This window comes from Curcuma longa, chromosome 1 (assembly GCF_044706935.1).
Source record: "Curcuma longa cultivar G26 ecotype Majalengka, Jawa Barat chromosome 1, ITB_CL_G26_1.1, whole genome shotgun sequence".
Taxonomy (NCBI): Eukaryota; Viridiplantae; Streptophyta; class Magnoliopsida; order Zingiberales; family Zingiberaceae; genus Curcuma; species Curcuma longa.
The window spans coordinates 23,211,941-23,229,328 of record NC_133861.1 but is presented as its reverse complement, the minus strand read 5'-3'; the positions used below and the strand labels follow the sequence as shown (position 1 = coordinate 23,229,328).

Sequence of the window (17,388 nt, the reverse complement as noted above, 5' to 3'; positions counted from 1 at the left end):
GCTGCCTGACCACTGGCGTGATGGCCCCACCGGACCGCGTCGGACGACGCGCGCTTCAGCCCCGCCTGACCGCGTCGGCCATCACGCGCAGCAGCTTTGTAAGATACCAGAAACTAGGGGCTTATTCGTAAATAGCCTTAACTTTAATTTTAGAGGTTAATTAAATAAATCTGATGTTAATGGGGCTTGATCAATAAAAACCTAATGCCTTTAGGGTTAATAAAGAAGGCTATTGGATGTGGTTTCTTGGATTGATGGTTTAATGGGTAATGGTTTGGATCCGACCCATTAAAACTCTTTAAGCCGAATAAAAGGGAGCCACTACTGTTCATTCCCAATCGCCGCTCCTCGTCCCTGAGACCAGATCGCGAGTACCTCTGTTTCTGATTCCGTGACACCTCACTGCCGGTCGTGACTCCTCTTTCGTCGCCTAAGCTCGATCTTCCCTTCGACTTGGAGGTGAATCTCTGGTGAGCAAGAGTTTCGATCGAAGCTGGGATCCGACAGACGACAATCGGTGTGAAGTGACGGCGAAGCTTGATTCAGATTGAAGGTAAGAGCCGAAGTCCTGTTTTGTAGGGATTTCTTGGATCGTTACAGAGTGTTTTCTGAATTTGGATTTGGGTTACAGAGCTATTTGGAAACAAATCGATTTGGTCGATCTGTGGTGGACGACGAGTTTGATGGTGGAGCTTTGAATCAAAGCGTGGATTAGGGCTTGGAACGGCTTAATCTTGAGGTAAGTCCTCTTGGTTCTGATCTGAACATTTTGGTTAGCCATGGTTTTAGTTGGATTTGGAGTTACCGAGTTTACCGGTTACTGATCGGCTGATTCATGTTGTCGGCCATAAGGAAGAAGGAGCAGAGGCGAAGTTGATCGGAGATTGGTCAGATCTAGGGCAATTGATCCATTCGAAGGTGAGAGTGTTTTTCTTGAATTAATTTAGTGTTGATGATGATGTTATAAGCTGTGTTGGTGGATGGAATTGCTTTGATCAGATTGTTCTGTTGAAACTGTGGAGAAGAAGAAGGGAAACCGAAATTGAAGTCTAGGGCAAGGCAATGGGTTCTATCTAAGGTGAGCCTTCTTGAAGTAAGTTCTTCTAATTGCTTTGCTTTGATGGTTGATTCTGGGAGTGTTCGGTGGGTGTTATTTTACTGATTTAGTGTAAGTTGTATGGGGTTTAAATGTTATAAATCAAGGTTGATCAGTTGTGGAATGGTGTTAATGGATTGGGTTGAAAAAACTTAATTAGCTATTTTGGGTTCGTTGTTGATCTTGTTACTGTTGGATCTATTAGCTTACTTGGATTGGTTTAATTAGGTTAAACTAGATGAATTGGGTTAACCTAAGCGTTGGGTTAGGATTTACTATATGGTAATTTAATATGGGTGTGTATTTAGTGTTGTTATGACCTTATTTGCAAGATTGTGACTTACGATCCTATTATACACAGAGTGAGTTTGTTTTCTGGGGTTCTGTTGTCTATGATCGTCTGATCAGGTGGGTACCCTGTACTTGGTCAATACAGGCTTTATGTAATGCATGATCTATTCTGTTGTTTCCTACCATATTGGTATTGTTATTTCTTATGTTATTTATTCCGTTGACACCTGTTGATACTTGTTGCTTGATATTGCTTTGTTGACCTTTATGATGATCGGATATTGTGCTACCCTATTCACATGTTAGATACATGGTTGATATCTTATACATTTGTTGCTTGACACATGCTGGTTGACCTTAGATTGACCTACCTATTGTTAGAACAAATCCTAACTGTTGTAACCTTGACCTATGTTGTCCTTTAGTGATTCTTGTAGAACATGCTGATTTATTGTAGTTATTACATGTTGGGATGATTATCATTACATCCATTCTAGTTGTAGCTGTTGATGACAGCACAGTTGGCTGTTCTTGTTGGCTCTTGCCCAGCACCGTTGTTGTGGTGAGATACAGGGGCGAGAGCATCAGTTGCATTACTGTTGGGTGCAACCAGGACTGGCTATATTGCCCTCCTGCTACACTGCCCGCTCCCCACTTGATTAGTAGTGGTTTGTTGTTGGAGCCTGTGCAGTATGTTCTGTTGTGCGCCTCAGTTCACTGTGCTCTGGGAGAGTGACTGGGGGTGGCGAGTGCAGACAGTGACTTGCATTTAGTTGTTATGGTTGCTACGTATTTACATGCACCGTTGGTAGGTTGATATATTTATAGTTTACTTTAATCACATGCTTATGATTGTTGCACTAATATGCTATGATTGTTGCACTGCGTGCAATGCCATACATGATACATGTAGATTTCTATAGTAGGATTTTTTCCTATTCTGTTATGTTGATATACCATGATTACTACTAGGATCCATGCTATTTCTTGTTACTTGTTATTTCCTACTCAGTCTATACCAGTTTGTTCTAGTTGTCTCTTATTTTATTCCTGCTATTTATCTTGACATGCACTTCTTCCTGTGTCCACTGAGCATCTAATGCCTCACTACCCAGACCCTGGGGTTACTTTGTCTTCTCCCTAGGTAGCAGATAGATTACTTGAAGCTTGGAGATCCAGCCGACTGCATCCATCTCACTCTTGGAGGTTTTGTTTTCGTTGGTATGATTGGTTTATTCAGGGTTTAGTAGCATTCGATATGGTTGTAGACAGTTATGGATTTTATTCATGGACTTGGTATGTAGCCATGGATTCCGGATTTGTTTTCGGTGGTTGTATGATGGATTTGGTTGTATTTTCGCTTCGGATATGTTTTCTGTTGTTGCAGTTTGATTATTTATGCATGTGATGTGGTTGTATAGCCGTGTAGGCCTTTTATTTTCTGTAATTGTGTGTATGTGTGCTTTGTAGGACGTGTTGTCCTTATTTCGGCCGTATGTGGCCGTGTATATTTGCATGTATTTTAGGAAAGATCATTGTTACAGGGGAGATGTTGCCGAAATTTTTCGGACAGCCTCCCGATACGTGACAATTTAGTGGTATAAGAGCTTAGGTTCATTTAGGTTAGGTTTCTATCGGATTTCTGTTGCATTTATGGTTGCATTTGCGTCCATTTCCGATTTCCATTGAATTTATCATTGCGTTTGTGTCCGTTTTCGTTGTCGGACGGATTTGTCATCGAATTTATTGCATATTTGTAGTCTTTGAAATTTATCATTCGACCTAAGGTGGAATTATAGGGTTTAAGATTTGTTTTCCTTCCGAAGTTGTTGTTGTATCAGTTTTATCAAGTTTTGTGTACTCGACGCAAGTGTGAGATGGACAGACAGCGGCATGAATTCTCCAAGCAATTGTAAGTAGAATTTGTAGTACTTTTATTATTGCTCTAGAAATTTATAGGAGTTATATATATTATCAGGTGACATTATGGCCCCGGTAAACCGAGGACGAGGTCAACCATTGAGACGACCTGTTGAGCCAGTAGAGCCGGTCGAGCATGTTGCTGACGGTCCGGAGATACTAGCTACTGATCCGGTACCGGCTCTAGTTAGCTAGACTGTAGATTTGTGTCGTATACCGATATTGGCAAAGACTATCAAGGATCGATTGACACTATTCCATGGGAGATCTGACCCATGGCTCGCTTGCTCTTGGTTGAGGAGTATGTCAGACACATTCGCATATATTTCCTGCACGGCGGCAGAGAGAGTCGAGCTGGCGATATATCACCTACGTGACCAGGCTGTCACATGGTGGAGGACTCAACGGACTATACTCGGAGAGCGAGTTTCATCGTGGACATCTTTTCGAAGAGGCCTTTGAGAGGCATTACTTTTTAGAGGCATTCTGTCAGACACATCGATAGGAGTTTATGAATCTGAAGCAGGGGGATCGATCAGTTACAGATTATCATGCAGAGTTCTGCCCTCATATGGTGACTCAGGATAAAGATCGGTTGTTCCACTTTACGCAGGGTTTAGCTCCGTATATCCACTCGAAGATGTCTAGTTGCCCTATCAGTACCTTCAGAGAGGCTCTAGATCGGGCTCTGATCATTGAGTCTAGCCAGCAGCAGCTTATGCGTGAGAGAGACGCAGAAAAATCAAAGGGTCGGAGTTCTCAGAGTTCTGGTTAGAAGAGGTCAGCTCAGAGTTCTAGTACACGGGATTTATCGGCCGACAGAAAGGCAAACGACCTGCGGGACCTTCGAGTGATAGCCAGTGGAAGGATAGTACAGAGAGTAAATGCTATCGCTGTGGATCTGGTGGTCATCGAGTTGCAGACTGCCCATCCGATCAGGCTGTTTGCTATTATTGCAAACAACCATATGTTGAGTGACTGCCCACGGAGAGCTCAGTTGGAGCGTACTGTACTTCTTCTGCTGGAGGATGACTCACACAGCCACGATAGCAGAGGATACCACCGAGATTCAGAGCACCCCAGCAGCAGAGAGCCCCACCATCTTCCGGACAGTTATACCAGATTCAGGGGAGAGACTATATAGTATATCCAGTAGATTCCCAGCCGGAGATATGTTATACAGCAATTTCGATGCAGCAGCGGCCACCAGCAGCACCAATTTCCTATATTCAACCGATGACAGCTGCATCGTAGAGTCAGATTTCTACTAAGTGGAGACCTACTATTTCTCAGCCAGCTGCACAGTCGTCCAACGCTGAGGTTGGCCGGGTGTATGGTATTACACGAGAGGACGCACAGCGGGCCGACGGATCGGTCATACGGGGTATGATTTCTGTTTAAAATATATTTGATGATACATTGATAGATACGGGTAGCTCTCATTCTTTTATATCTAAACTATTTTTGAGGAAAATTAGCCGAATTCCCATGATTTGATCGTGTAGTCTAGCAATTTTTTTACCTTCGGGTGAAGTGCTGACTACGAGTCAGGAGATCAGAGGGTGTCCGTTGGACTTTGACGGACACACTCTTACAATCGATTTGCAGATGCTAGATATGATGGAATTTGACATTATTCTGGGCATAGCTTGGTTAGCCACTTATTATGCTATCGTGGATTGCCGAGCCAGAGTGGTTACCTTCCAACCTCCAGATCAATCCGCTTGGGAATTCGTTGGTACTCAGAGTGATGTCATATCCATTATTTCTGCCATACAAGCGCAGAAGATGTTAGATTGTGGATGCCGAGGATAGTCTGATCAGGTGGGTACCCTGTACTTGGTCAATACAGGCTTTATGTAATGCATAATCTATTCTGTTGTTTCCTACTATGTTGGTATTGTTATTTCTTATGTTATTTATTCCGTTGACACCTGTTGATACTCGTTGCTTTATACTGCTCTGTTGACCTTTATGATGATCGGAATTGTGCTACCCTATTCACATGTTAGATACATGGTTGATATCTTATACATTTGTTGCTTGACACATGCTGGTTGACCTTAGATTGACCTACCTATTGTTAGAACAAATCCTAACTGTTGTAACCTTGACCTATGTTGTCCTTTAGTGATTCTTGTAGAACATGCTGATTTATTGTAGTTATTACGTGTTGGGATGATTATCATTACATCCATTTTAGTTGTAGCTGTTGATAACAGCACAGTTGACTGTTCTTGTTGGCTCTTGCCCGACACCGTTATTGTGGTGAGATACAGGGGCGAGAGCATCAGTTGCACTACTGTTGGGTGCAACCAGGACTTGTTATATTGCCCTCCTGTTACACTGCCCTCCCCACTTGATTAGTAGTGGTTTGTTGTTGGAGCCTGTGCAGTATGTCCTGTTGTGCGCCTCAGTTCACTGTGCTCTGGGAGAGTGACTGGGGGTGGCGAGTGCAGACAGTGACTTGCATTTGGTTGTTATGGTTGCTACGTATTTACATGCACCGTTGGTAGGTTGATATATTTATAGTTTACTTTAATCACATACGATTGCTGCACTAATATGCTATGATTGTTGCACTGCGTGTCATGCCATACATGATACATGTAGATTTCTATAGTAGGATTTTTTCCTATTCTGTTCTGTTGATATACCATGATTACTACCAGGATCCATGCTATTTCCTGTTACTTGTTGTTATTTCCTATTCAGTCTATATCAGTTTGTTCTAGTTGTCACTTATTTTATTCCTGCTATTTATCTTGACATGCACTTCTTCCTGTGCCCACTGAGCATCTAATGCTTACTACCTAGACCCTGGGGTTACTTTGTCTTCTCCCCAGGTAGCAGATAGATTACTTGGAGCTTGGAGATCCAGCCGACTGCATCCATCTCACTCTCGGAGGTTTTGTTTTCGTTGGTATGATTGGTTTATTCAAGGTTTAGTAGCATTCGATATGGTTGTAGACAGTTATGGATTTTATTCATGGACTTGGTATGTAGCCGTGGATTCCGGATTTGTTTTCGGTGGTTGTATGATGGATTTGGTTGTATTTTCACTTCGGATATGTTTTCTGTTGTTACAGTTTGATTATCTATGCATGTGATGTGGTTGTGTAGCCGTGTAGGCCTTTTATTTTCTGTAATTGTGTGTATGTGTGCTTTGTAGGACGTGTTGTCCTTATTCCGGCCGTATGTAGCCGTGTATATTTGTATGTATTTTAGGAAAAGTCATTGTTACAGGGGAGATGCTACTGAAATTTTTCGGACAGCCTCTCGAGACGTGACAAGCTTTCCCTTCGCGTTGCTGACCGCGAAAACACAACTGTCGCCGATGCCCGATTGGATGCTCACGCCGCCGCCGATCGTCGAAGAAGGATTCCGCCGGAGGACAGGCCGAACCCGAGCCTTTCCTTCTTCCTCCCAGAGGCAAGCATCACCGGCTAAACTTCCTCTTGCCTACTACTGACAGAGCTTTTCTCCCACACCCGTTTCCTCTGTTCTGCCGCCGCGCCATCTTCAGCATGGATGATCACCGGCCCCCTTTGCTTCTCTCGAGCATAGGTGGTTGCTATCCTTGTTGTTTGCTACCGGAGAAGACTGTGTGTGGGAGAGGAGGAGATGTTGTTCGTGTAACATGTTCATGTTTGGTTGTGTGGGAGAAGAGAGGGAAGATTGCTTGTATTAGGATTTTGGACGTCGAAATTCATTGTCCGATCGCTGGAAATTGTGTCCAGCCATTGGATAAGTTTTTCAACTGTTACCAATCAAATCTCGATCGTTAGATGACCATTTGTCAATTTCATAGAAGCTTGTGAAGCTTCCGGAGATTGTTCCATCATCACCGAAAATAGTTTCTGGTTATTTGTCCTAAATTGGAGGTCAAAGGTTGATTATCAAAACTACACCGGAGAAAGCTCCGGAACGATCGTGACAAACGTTGTTGCGTGATTTCCTGAATAAGGTTTCTCTCAATTCAATCGTCATCGATCATCGGCTAGTACCAAAGACAATAACGTGACTCGTAGCTTCCGAAGTTGTCCAGACGAGAGCTTGGCATAGATCACCAGTAGAGACGTGACTTCGAAAAGAACCGCTCGATTGATGCCAACACCGCTCAACGTCATCGCGAGGTACGCGTTTAGAATAATTTACTATTCTGTAAATTTTAATTTCATGTCATGCCTTGTACATGTTATTTCCTATTTTATCATGCGTGTACTGTGATAATAATTAGCTTAATTATCTGTATATTTCCGCTGCGCATGTTTGCGAAACGTGTAAACATGCGTATTGCACCGGGACGATCCCTACATTCCGATTATATTTAGTTTACGTGGCTAGATACCTCTTAATGGTCTTTGTGACCATTTACCTTTGTGGCTTCACTTGGACGAGTGGGAGATGTTGGCAGTTATCGTAACTACCCACCACTCACGCCATGGAGTGTACATTCTGCACTCCATGGAAGATGCGGCCCTCCCTATTAAAAGGGAGAGGAAAGCCCTGAATGAAATTATCAAAGAGTGGGAGATCTTGCCTGCGCTGTGTGGGCGTCCAAGTGGAGAAGCCAAGTGCCGGAGAAAACAGAGGGGTTGCTGGAGAAGAGGAAGAACACCAAATCGAGAATTTAGTTTATGGAACTTGAGGAGCTTTCCCTACGTGATCGTTCCTTTGACGCGACCAATCCCAGCCAGATTTTCTCGAAACAACAAGTAACTTTAATTAGCAACAGTTGAAGATTCAAGTTCTAGTTTTAGTTCCAAAACAAAGATTCAGTGTTATAGATTCAAGATATAATTTGTTTTTCAATTCTAATTTTATGTTGCAATTAGTAACTAGTTTTTTATGTATATCATCTTAGCTTCATGCACTGGTAAATCTTTATACTCATAAAATATTACACTAGCAGTATTTGATAAACTCCAATGAAATAAAATTTCAATTATAAAAATTATACAGTTTTATTATACAATTATCAGTGAATTCTTTTTTTTATACAATTGAAGTCAATTTAATTTTGATACAGCTAGATACAAGTAGTCTGGAGAAGCACAAAGAGATTAACAAACAAAATTAGTCTAATTGCAAATAACCTAAAGTCATTCTCTTTCCACTATAGCTCAATTGGGATCAAAATCAACACGACAATTACAAGATCAACATAACATGTTACAAGATAAACACACACAAAAAAAAAATAGCATCTCCCTAAACCCGACGTCGACGGCTCAACTAGGCCGGGTTCGACGTCGGCGAACTTGACCAAGCCGAGCTCGACGTCGGCAATCTTGCCCAGAACGGGCCCGACGTCAAATCCAAAGATCGAGTTCGGCCTAAACCCTAAAGGAGATGAAGATCGGAGGAGCTTACCGACGTCGGGAGATCGGAGATCGAGAGAGGAAGGCCAGAGATGATTTCTGTGGCGTCGGCGTCGGGAGAAAACCTATCGGGAGAGGGAGATCGGGATATAGATCACGAGGGGGAAATCCTAAAAAATGTGATATTAACAATGCTAATTTAGCGACGGAAATAAACTTTCATTGTTAAGTTAATGATGGATATAAACCTCCATTGCTAATACAACAATGGAAGTCTAATCTAGCAACGGAAATAGACTTCCGTCGTTATATATTAAAGGTGGAATTAAAATTTTATCGCGATATTAATGTCAGATAATAATCATCTATTGATACTGTAGCAACGACATTAAATCCTCATTGCTAAAACATATATAATATAGCGATGAAATTTTGCTAATATTGCAAAATTTTATTCTTGTAGTGTTCATCACTTGGACTTGAAAATTGTCTTACACTAGTCGTTTCCTTGTAACTCAGGGTCCCCGCAAAGAGGAGAGATCAGGGAAAGGAAAGATCGGCAGGCATAGAGCGTGCTAGAGTGGTGTTGCATGCATGCATGTTTATTCTGTTGCTTTCACTCCTCTTCTTCGTGGAGCACTAAACCAGTCAATGCATGTTTATTCTGTTGCTTTCACTCCTCTTCTTCGTCCATGTTTGTGTGATACTGTGATAAAATAACAAATAAATTAAAATTTCAATTTTAATAGAGATGAATATTCCACTTCTACGTGTGTGAAATTGTGATTTATTTTTTTAAATTTCATTTATCAAAATTACTATATAAAAAATCGTTATTAAATTAAAAGAATTTTAACTAAATAGCTAATTAAAAAAATATTTTAATATAATAATTTTAATTAAGTTGTGGTCAACTATAAAAATTTCTCCGATTTACTTCCTTACAAATGGTCGGGGGACCGATCGTGTGGGGCCGCTAAGGTGGCGGATTTTACCTTTTTGTAGAAGAGAAATTGTGATTCAGATTTATCTATTTTTCTTTTAAAGATGAAATTTGTCATTCTTGCGCTTTATATGATTGGCCTTGATCATCTGTAAAGAAGTAAATCGAAAAATTATAATTGAGCATGATGAAAAAGGGATTTCACAATTATCTCCGATCATATGAATAAGGAGAGGTAGGTGGAGATAACCTTGAAAGAAGATGATAATTTAGGAGATAATTTTATTTATTTATTTTTTTTGGCCATTTCTCTTTTCCCATAGATTGCTGTCTGATGTGCTATAAAGAAGGCAATCGATCCCCCACTCCCAACCTGCCTAGCTCTCTATTAAAATCACTTTAATAGATCAACATTATCATCGATCGACTTCTCTCCAGCACCTGCAAGCATGGCTTCCTCCGCGCTCCATTACCTGCTCCCTCTGCTGCTGATCTTCTCCAATCCTCTGCAACAGCCCACCTCTGCATCCTCTTCCTTCCACCTCAACTTCGCAGGTTCGATCGCAGACAACCAATCAGCTATAATTAATCCTAGCCTCTTCGATCGTTAATTATTTATCCACTTGAAATTTCCACTGCAGGAGAAGACAACCAACGCTTCCCCGTGATGCGGCACCGCCGCAGCAAGATCTTCCACCCTTCGACCGGCCTGTGCGTGATGCGCAGCAAGATAACGGACCCGCTCAGACTCGGCCCCTGCTCCAAGGCCGACTCGTGGCAGTACACGCCGCAGCAGTTCTTGATGGTCACCGGCACCTACTTCTGCCTCGAGACGGTGGGGCTCGGCGACCGGGTCAGGCTCGCAATCTTCTGCGAGTCGCGGTGGGCGTTCGAGTCGGCGTCGGAGTCGGAGTCGGACTCGGAGGGGCCGACGCATCTGACGACGGAGATGGGTGACGGCACGAAGGTGTGCTTGGACGCGGACGCTGATGGCACCCTCGTCACCAATTCGTGCAACCAGTTTGACGGAGACCAGGCGGTAAAGCAGGGCGTGGATAGCCAGTGGTTTAAGCTGACTACGACCTTCACTGGCTCCTGAGGATGAACTATACTGGTGTTAATTGGATATGCATGTATATATATATACGTGTGTGTTAGTACCTGTAAATCCCATCTGGTCGTCTGCACATAAGTTTCGAATTTCAATAAATTAAACACCATATGGATTGGGGAAATCGTAGCTGATATTCCGGTGTCTTGTCCTGGCCGATTACCGAGGTGAGGATTGAACGAGGAAGGAATTCAACGTGGAAAAAAAATCCTCAGAATAAATAATAAAAGATGGAAAAAGAAAGAGGAAGAAGCAGGAAAGGAGATCGGCCGGCTGTGATTCTGAAAAGTTTGCAGCGGCCTGCTCCGAGTTCGCGGCCGCCGGAAGAGATTCAAGCCCTAACTGCGAATCATCCGTGAGTAATTTCCGATGAGCGAGGTCATCGAACTTGACTAAGGGAAGGAAAAGAAAAAAATAATAATAATTGTGTCCGATTTTAGATGCACGAAAAAAAAATTTAATCATTTCTCTTAAATAGATAATGATAATTTTCCCAAGGATGCATCTAATATTTTTAAGTTTCCAAAGGGATTAATTATATACTTTGATTTTTACATAATATTCCTCTCTCGATAGTTATCACGCCAACACAACTTTTAAAACATTCGAGTCAGAGACTCTCCGAGTCACCGAAACAGGCATGACTTAGAGCTTCATGTTGACAAGTGACGTGATTTACACAACTCTTTCCGCAAATTTTAGCATAAAAGTAAGATCCATCGTCCCAATAATTCTACATGATCAATTTCACGATCAAGAGATAAATTAAAAAATTATAATTAATCATTATAAAAAAGATATTATCTTAATTTCATCAAGATTTGACTCTTACTGTGCTCACTTCAATAAATCTGTCTCATAATAACCAACTCAACTATACTCCGGAAATAATTCTTTCCACTCAAAATACTATTTCGGTGGTATAGCAACTAAACAAAATCTCGATTAAATAAAAATAATCAATCAAATCAATTTAATTTAAAATTTTAGTTAATTCAAAAATTATTTTTTTACAAAATCTTGATTATTTTGATTTATTCATTTGATCTTAATTTTAAAATTTAAAATTAAATTAAATTGAATTTTTTTTAAGATATCAAGTCAGTTGATACAGTAGCATATCATTCAACTGCTGGTCTAGGTATGTGATAATCCTAATAATATTTAACGATCTTGTGTAATTGCGAAATCATGATTCGTTAGGATTTGTCAACTATTGGACTAATAATCGAACAGTAAATTTAGCAGTTGAATGGCGTAGCCGATTGATGTCCATAAATTGGGTACAATAAATTTAGCAGTCGATTAGTATATTTGGTTATCCACATAACAGTTGATTATTGGAGAGGGAGTAGCCGACTGATAAAATTTGATTAATTCGATCGATTATCGAATTAATCATTTTATATCGGTTCACTTTGTTCAATTTTAGTGATAAACTTTAGTATAGTCAATTTTTTCCAAAAAAATATCGATTAGTTCAATTTCAATTAGTTCAGTCGATTCAATTTTAACGAAATGCTCAACCCTAATAACAACCCATGAAAAAGTTAAAGATTATTTTTTTTTAGAAAGAAGACTAATTAGGGTTTACTCTACAGCTCCGTGCATATCATTACTTGATATATAACCTAGTTTTTTTCTCATTTATTGTCTTGAAATATAAATTTTTTATCTCTTCTATGGGCTACTGTCTTGAGTTTATTTATATTCTAAATGTATAATATGTAAAAATATAGTGTATACATTTGATTTGTTTATAAACACTTTGAAATATTATTTTATTTGAAGTCTAAACCAAATTATATGTTTGGAAGCTTAAACCAAATTAGAACTCAAAATAAAATTGCTTTGGTCTTCGTGGAGTCAAATGTGATTGAATTATATAGTGACTAATTAAATTATCATGATGAATTAAATTATCTAATATATATATATAGAAAAATATAATAATATATTTAATACAGAAAGAATTAAATTATTTTGAATTTTCTTTGCCATGGCTATATAAGCTAAGTTGTAGCATATATATATATATATATATATATATATGAGAGAAAAAGTTAAATTTCTTTATTAGCTATATTTCTCTTCTAAATTGTTATACTCCTCTTCCATCCTCAAATATTATATCTTCATCCCCTTAAATTAATATCAGAGTGAGGTGAGGTTTAAGAAAATGACGGCTAGAAATATTGCTACTCTCCATTTTTACATACTTTGAATGGAGAAGATTATGATTATTGGAGCAGTAAATTTGAAATTTGATTGAAAATATTTGACTTATGGAATATAATTGATAGAGGGTTATTGAATCTGAAAATGAAGAAGTCTTGAGAGATGCTGAAAAGAAAACTTTGATGGATATTCGTAAGTACACTTATGCTCTCAATCAAATCAATCTTGCAATAGACAAAGTGGTGTACGAGAAATTCTGCAAAGCAAAAATATCAAAGCAAGTTTTAAAAATTTTACAAAAAGCTTATAAAGGTGATGAACAAAGAATATTCAACTTCAAATTTTGAGATCAGAATTTGAAAAATTAGAGATGAAAGAAAATGATAGTGTTGTTAGGTATTTCACCAAAATTTGTTACATAGTGAATCAAATGACTTCTAATGGTGAAATTTTGGATGATTTGAAAATTGTACAAAAGGTATTTCGCTCTCTTCCTAAAAAATATTTATTTTGTTACTATTATTGAGTAGACAAGAGATCTAAAGAGCATGGTTGTGGAAGATCTACAAGGCAATCTGAAAGCCCATAAAGCGAAGATTAATTTATTATTATCCTCATCACAACAATTTGATAAGCTTTCAAATCCTAAGTTTCTATTAGAGGCCACAGTTCAACCTATCACAATAGGGGCAAAAGTTTTAGAGGACGTGATGATTCAAGCTCTCAAGGAAGAGGAAGAATAATCAACAATACCATCAAAATGACAACAATGAAAATCAAAGCTTTAAGTTTCAAAGAGGAATTAAGAGGAGATAATGGTTATTAAAGAGGCTGAAGATATGGTTATATTGAATGTAGTTATTGTTATAAACTAGTCGATAAAGCTATAGATTATTGGCATAAACAAATAGATGATATGAAAAATGATTAATTCAAGTGTAGCTACCATGTCACAAGCCAAGACATAAAGCTATAGATTATTAGTTTAAGCAAGAAGATGACAAGAAAATTGAAAGTAGCCTTATTCGTCAAAGTAAGAATAAAGAAACTTTGTGACTTGCTTCTTATGATAGTAAAGTTAATAAAATGTAGTACTTAAATAGTGGGGCTAGTAAACACATGACATGTAACAAAAATCTATTTTCCAATTTATGTAAAATTGAACAAGATGAAGTAATGATTGGTGATGCTAGTACTCACAGAATTGAAATAATTGATGAGATTTATTTTTTAAAAATTAAAAATATTGAGAAAATGTTTGAAGTTTATTTTCTTCCTAGTTTAAAAGGCAACTTGCTTAGTGTCATCTTATAAAGAAAGGATATGATTTGCATACGCATCATAATGTTTGCACTATATCAAAAGGCAATTAGGTTATTGCAAAGATTGGAATAACCTCGAACAACTTAATTCCTCTCAAATTTGAAATAAAAAATCTATCTTGTTTTGCTACTGTTGATAAAATATATCAAAGTTATGGTATGATAGATTTGGACATGATTATAAAAGTTTAAAGTTGTTATCAATGAAAGAGATGGTTAGAGGATTGTTAAAGATCAACCAAATTGAAAATGTTTGTGAAGCATTCCAACTTAGGAAGCAACACAAAAATTCATTCCCACAACAAACATCTTGGAGAGTAAAAAGGCCATTGGAGCTTTTCATTTTGACCTCTGTGGAAATATGCCAACAAAATTACTTGGTGAAAGCAAGTTCTTCATTACTTTTATTGATAACTTCACGAGGAAGGTATGGATTAAATTCCTCAAAGAAAAATCACAAGCATTTCAAACTTTTAAAAATTTTAAAGCTAAAGTTGAGAATTATACTAGGCTTTGTATCAAAACTTTGAGAATTGACCATCGTGGTGAATATATTTCAAATGAAATTGAGAAATATTATAGATAATATGACATAAGACATGAGTTGATAGCTTGTCTTACACCATAACAAAATGGTGTGAGTGAAAGAAAAAATAGAATTATTGTGAAAGTATATATGAGATGCATGCTCAAAAGGAAAAAATACTAAATAAATTTTGAATAGAAGCTATTTCTTGTACAGGTTATCTTATTAATCATTCTTCAATAAAAGTTTAAAAGATTGCATACCACATGAGTCATGGTATAAAAGAAAGTTTGATATTCAACATTTAAAGGTGTTTGGGATTGTAGCTTATTCACGCATTCCACAAGCAAATAGAAACAAATTTGATGACAAATCTACAAAGTGCATCTTCATTGGATATACTGAAAGAAGCAAAGCTTACAAGTTGTATAATCCAAAAATAAAAAAGGTTGTGATGAGCTGCGATGTTCGTTTTGATGAAGATGCAAGTTTTGAAGATACAAAAGGCAAAGCAATGGAGATGCACATTCTTTTAATTAGTGAACAAGAATCAAAAGAAAAATTCTTCTCATTCACCAAGAAATTCAGTAAGTTCTTCAACAAGTCCTCCTCTAAGGAAAATGTAAAGTGCGAGGGAACTCTTAGATTCAACCGAGCCTATTGAATATGATGACACTACAAGAAAATCGGTCTTTAACAACACTCAAAAGACATCGGTTTTATGTCAAAACCGATGTCTTTTACTTTTTAACAACGGTTTTAACAAAAATCGATGTCTTTGAGACATCGGTTGGAGCCTACGACAACGATTTTTGGAGGCTACAACAACGGTTTTAAAACTGATGTCTATGTGCGCTTTCAACAACGGTTTTTGAAGACTACGACAACGGTTTGAGAACCGTTGTCTATTTGCGCTTTCAACAACGGTTTTGGAAGCTATAACAACATTTTAAAACCGATGTCTATTTGCGCTTTCAACAACGGTTTTGGAAGCTATAATAACAATTTAAAACCGTTGTATATTTTCGTTTTTTCTTTCCCTCTCTCCCTCCAAATATTTCTTCCACTACACGCCGAATAACCTTTTTAACCTCGGTTTCATTTGCATTCCTTATAACTATTATAATCGCGCCCCTTCCCTCATAAACCCGAGCCCTACTTCTTCCTTCTCCACCGTCTACCGCCGCCGCCCTACCTCATCTTCTTCCTCCTTCGTAGCCGACAGAGCAAGCCAACACCCGCAGCCCCTTCGCCTTTCACCACCGTCCGTCGAAAGGAGTCGTCCGTCGCCTTTCAACACCGCAGCCCCTACCTCATCTTCTTCCTCCTTCGTATTCGCGCCCCTTCCCTCATAAACCCGAGCCCTACTTCTTCCTTCTCCACCGTCTACCGCCGCCGCCCTACCTCATCTTCTTCCTCCTTCGTAGCCGACAGAGCAAGCCAACACCGCAGCCCCTTCGCCTTTCACCACCGTCCGTCGAAAGGAGCCGTCCGTCGCCTTTCACCACCGTCCGTCGAAAGGAGCAAAATAAAGAAAGCCAGGGGCGTGTTCTTCTCTGAGGAGGTGGTTTCTGCTAAATCCCTTCTGTCTCTCTCTGTCTCTCATTTTGATGACTTCATTTTGGCCTGCAGAGGATCTGCAAATGGTTCACGCAGTTGCTCTTGGCTGTTGATTACCTCCATTCCAACCGCGTACTCCATCGTGATATCAAGGTACAGAATACCGTATCATCCCCCATTTTCTTGCAATGATCTTACTTCTGTCCTTGTCTTATAATTTGCCTTTTTCCTTTTTGTTTCAGTGTTCTAACATATTTCTCACCAAGGATGATGATGTTCGACTAGGTAAGATCAAGTGCAATTCTCTTATAAACACAAGAGAGCAGATTTTTTTTTTCTTATTTGCATGCTTGCAGGTGACTTCGGACTCTCAAAATTGCTCAATGCAGAAGGTCTTGCTTCAACAGTAGGGCAGTTCATTCCTTCACTAAATCTTTAGTTTCATAAACTTAATCTTCAGTTTCCATGATTTTGTTATGCAAACATGTTTCTGAAGGTGGTAGGCACTCCAAACTGCATCTGTCCAGAGATCTTAGCTGATACACCTTACGGATACAAATCGGATATCTGGTCACTTGGTAAGATCTGACATTGAACTTTTGTTTGTAAAAAGCTCAGATAGAATCATGGTAAAATACTTTTTGACTGTCGACTGTGAAAAATTTAAGGTTGCTGCATGTTTGAGATAGCAGCCCATAGTTCAGCCTTTAGAGCTCCATTGAGTTGGTGCCAAATTGTTCATACCTTTTCTTCTGATATTAGAATTTGTTGTTAATGTTTATAAACTTGCTCAAACAGGCCATGCAAGGTTTGGTTAACAAAATCAATAGATCATCCATATCACCAATGCCTCCCATATACTCTTCTTCTCTGTAAGCTACCCTTGAATTCAACACTGCCAGTAGATTGATTCTTAATTTAAAATCAACTAGAACTATGGTCTGCTGAGTTTGGAGTAGTTTCTCTTTAGTGTTTATTAAGCTAACATTTTCTAGGCTTTGGCCTAAGGAGTTTATATTTCTTTCCTGGAACTGTCACAAGTGGAGTGACATTTACATTGCATATATTTATTAGATTGGTTAAATACTAGCATAAAACTATCAGCCCTTTTTACAAC

At 38.9% G+C, this 17,388-nt stretch overlaps 2 protein-coding genes across 2 annotated transcripts; both read left to right on the top strand.

Moving 5' to 3' along the window:
* The first annotated feature begins 9,961 nt into the window (after positions 1-9,961).
* On the top strand, positions 9,962-10,809 carry LOC141811573 (uncharacterized). Its single transcript, XM_074699597.1, has 2 exons — positions 9,962-10,129; positions 10,216-10,809. Exons 1-2 carry the CDS (start codon positions 10,024-10,026, stop codon positions 10,671-10,673), a joined length of 564 nt encoding a protein of 187 aa, XP_074555698.1. The 5' UTR covers positions 9,962-10,023; the 3' UTR covers positions 10,674-10,809.
* Positions 10,810-15,165: 4,356 nt separating this feature from the next.
* On the top strand, positions 15,166-17,147 carry LOC141826426 (serine/threonine-protein kinase Nek6-like). The gene is made up of 8 exons (XM_074713670.1): positions 15,166-15,298; positions 16,139-16,275; positions 16,344-16,424; positions 16,514-16,556; positions 16,628-16,677; positions 16,768-16,849; positions 16,940-17,007; positions 17,070-17,147. The coding sequence occupies exons 1-8, from the start codon at positions 15,166-15,168 to the stop codon at positions 17,145-17,147; spliced, it is 672 nt and encodes a 223-aa protein (XP_074569771.1).
* Positions 17,148-17,388: the final 241 nt, after the last annotated feature.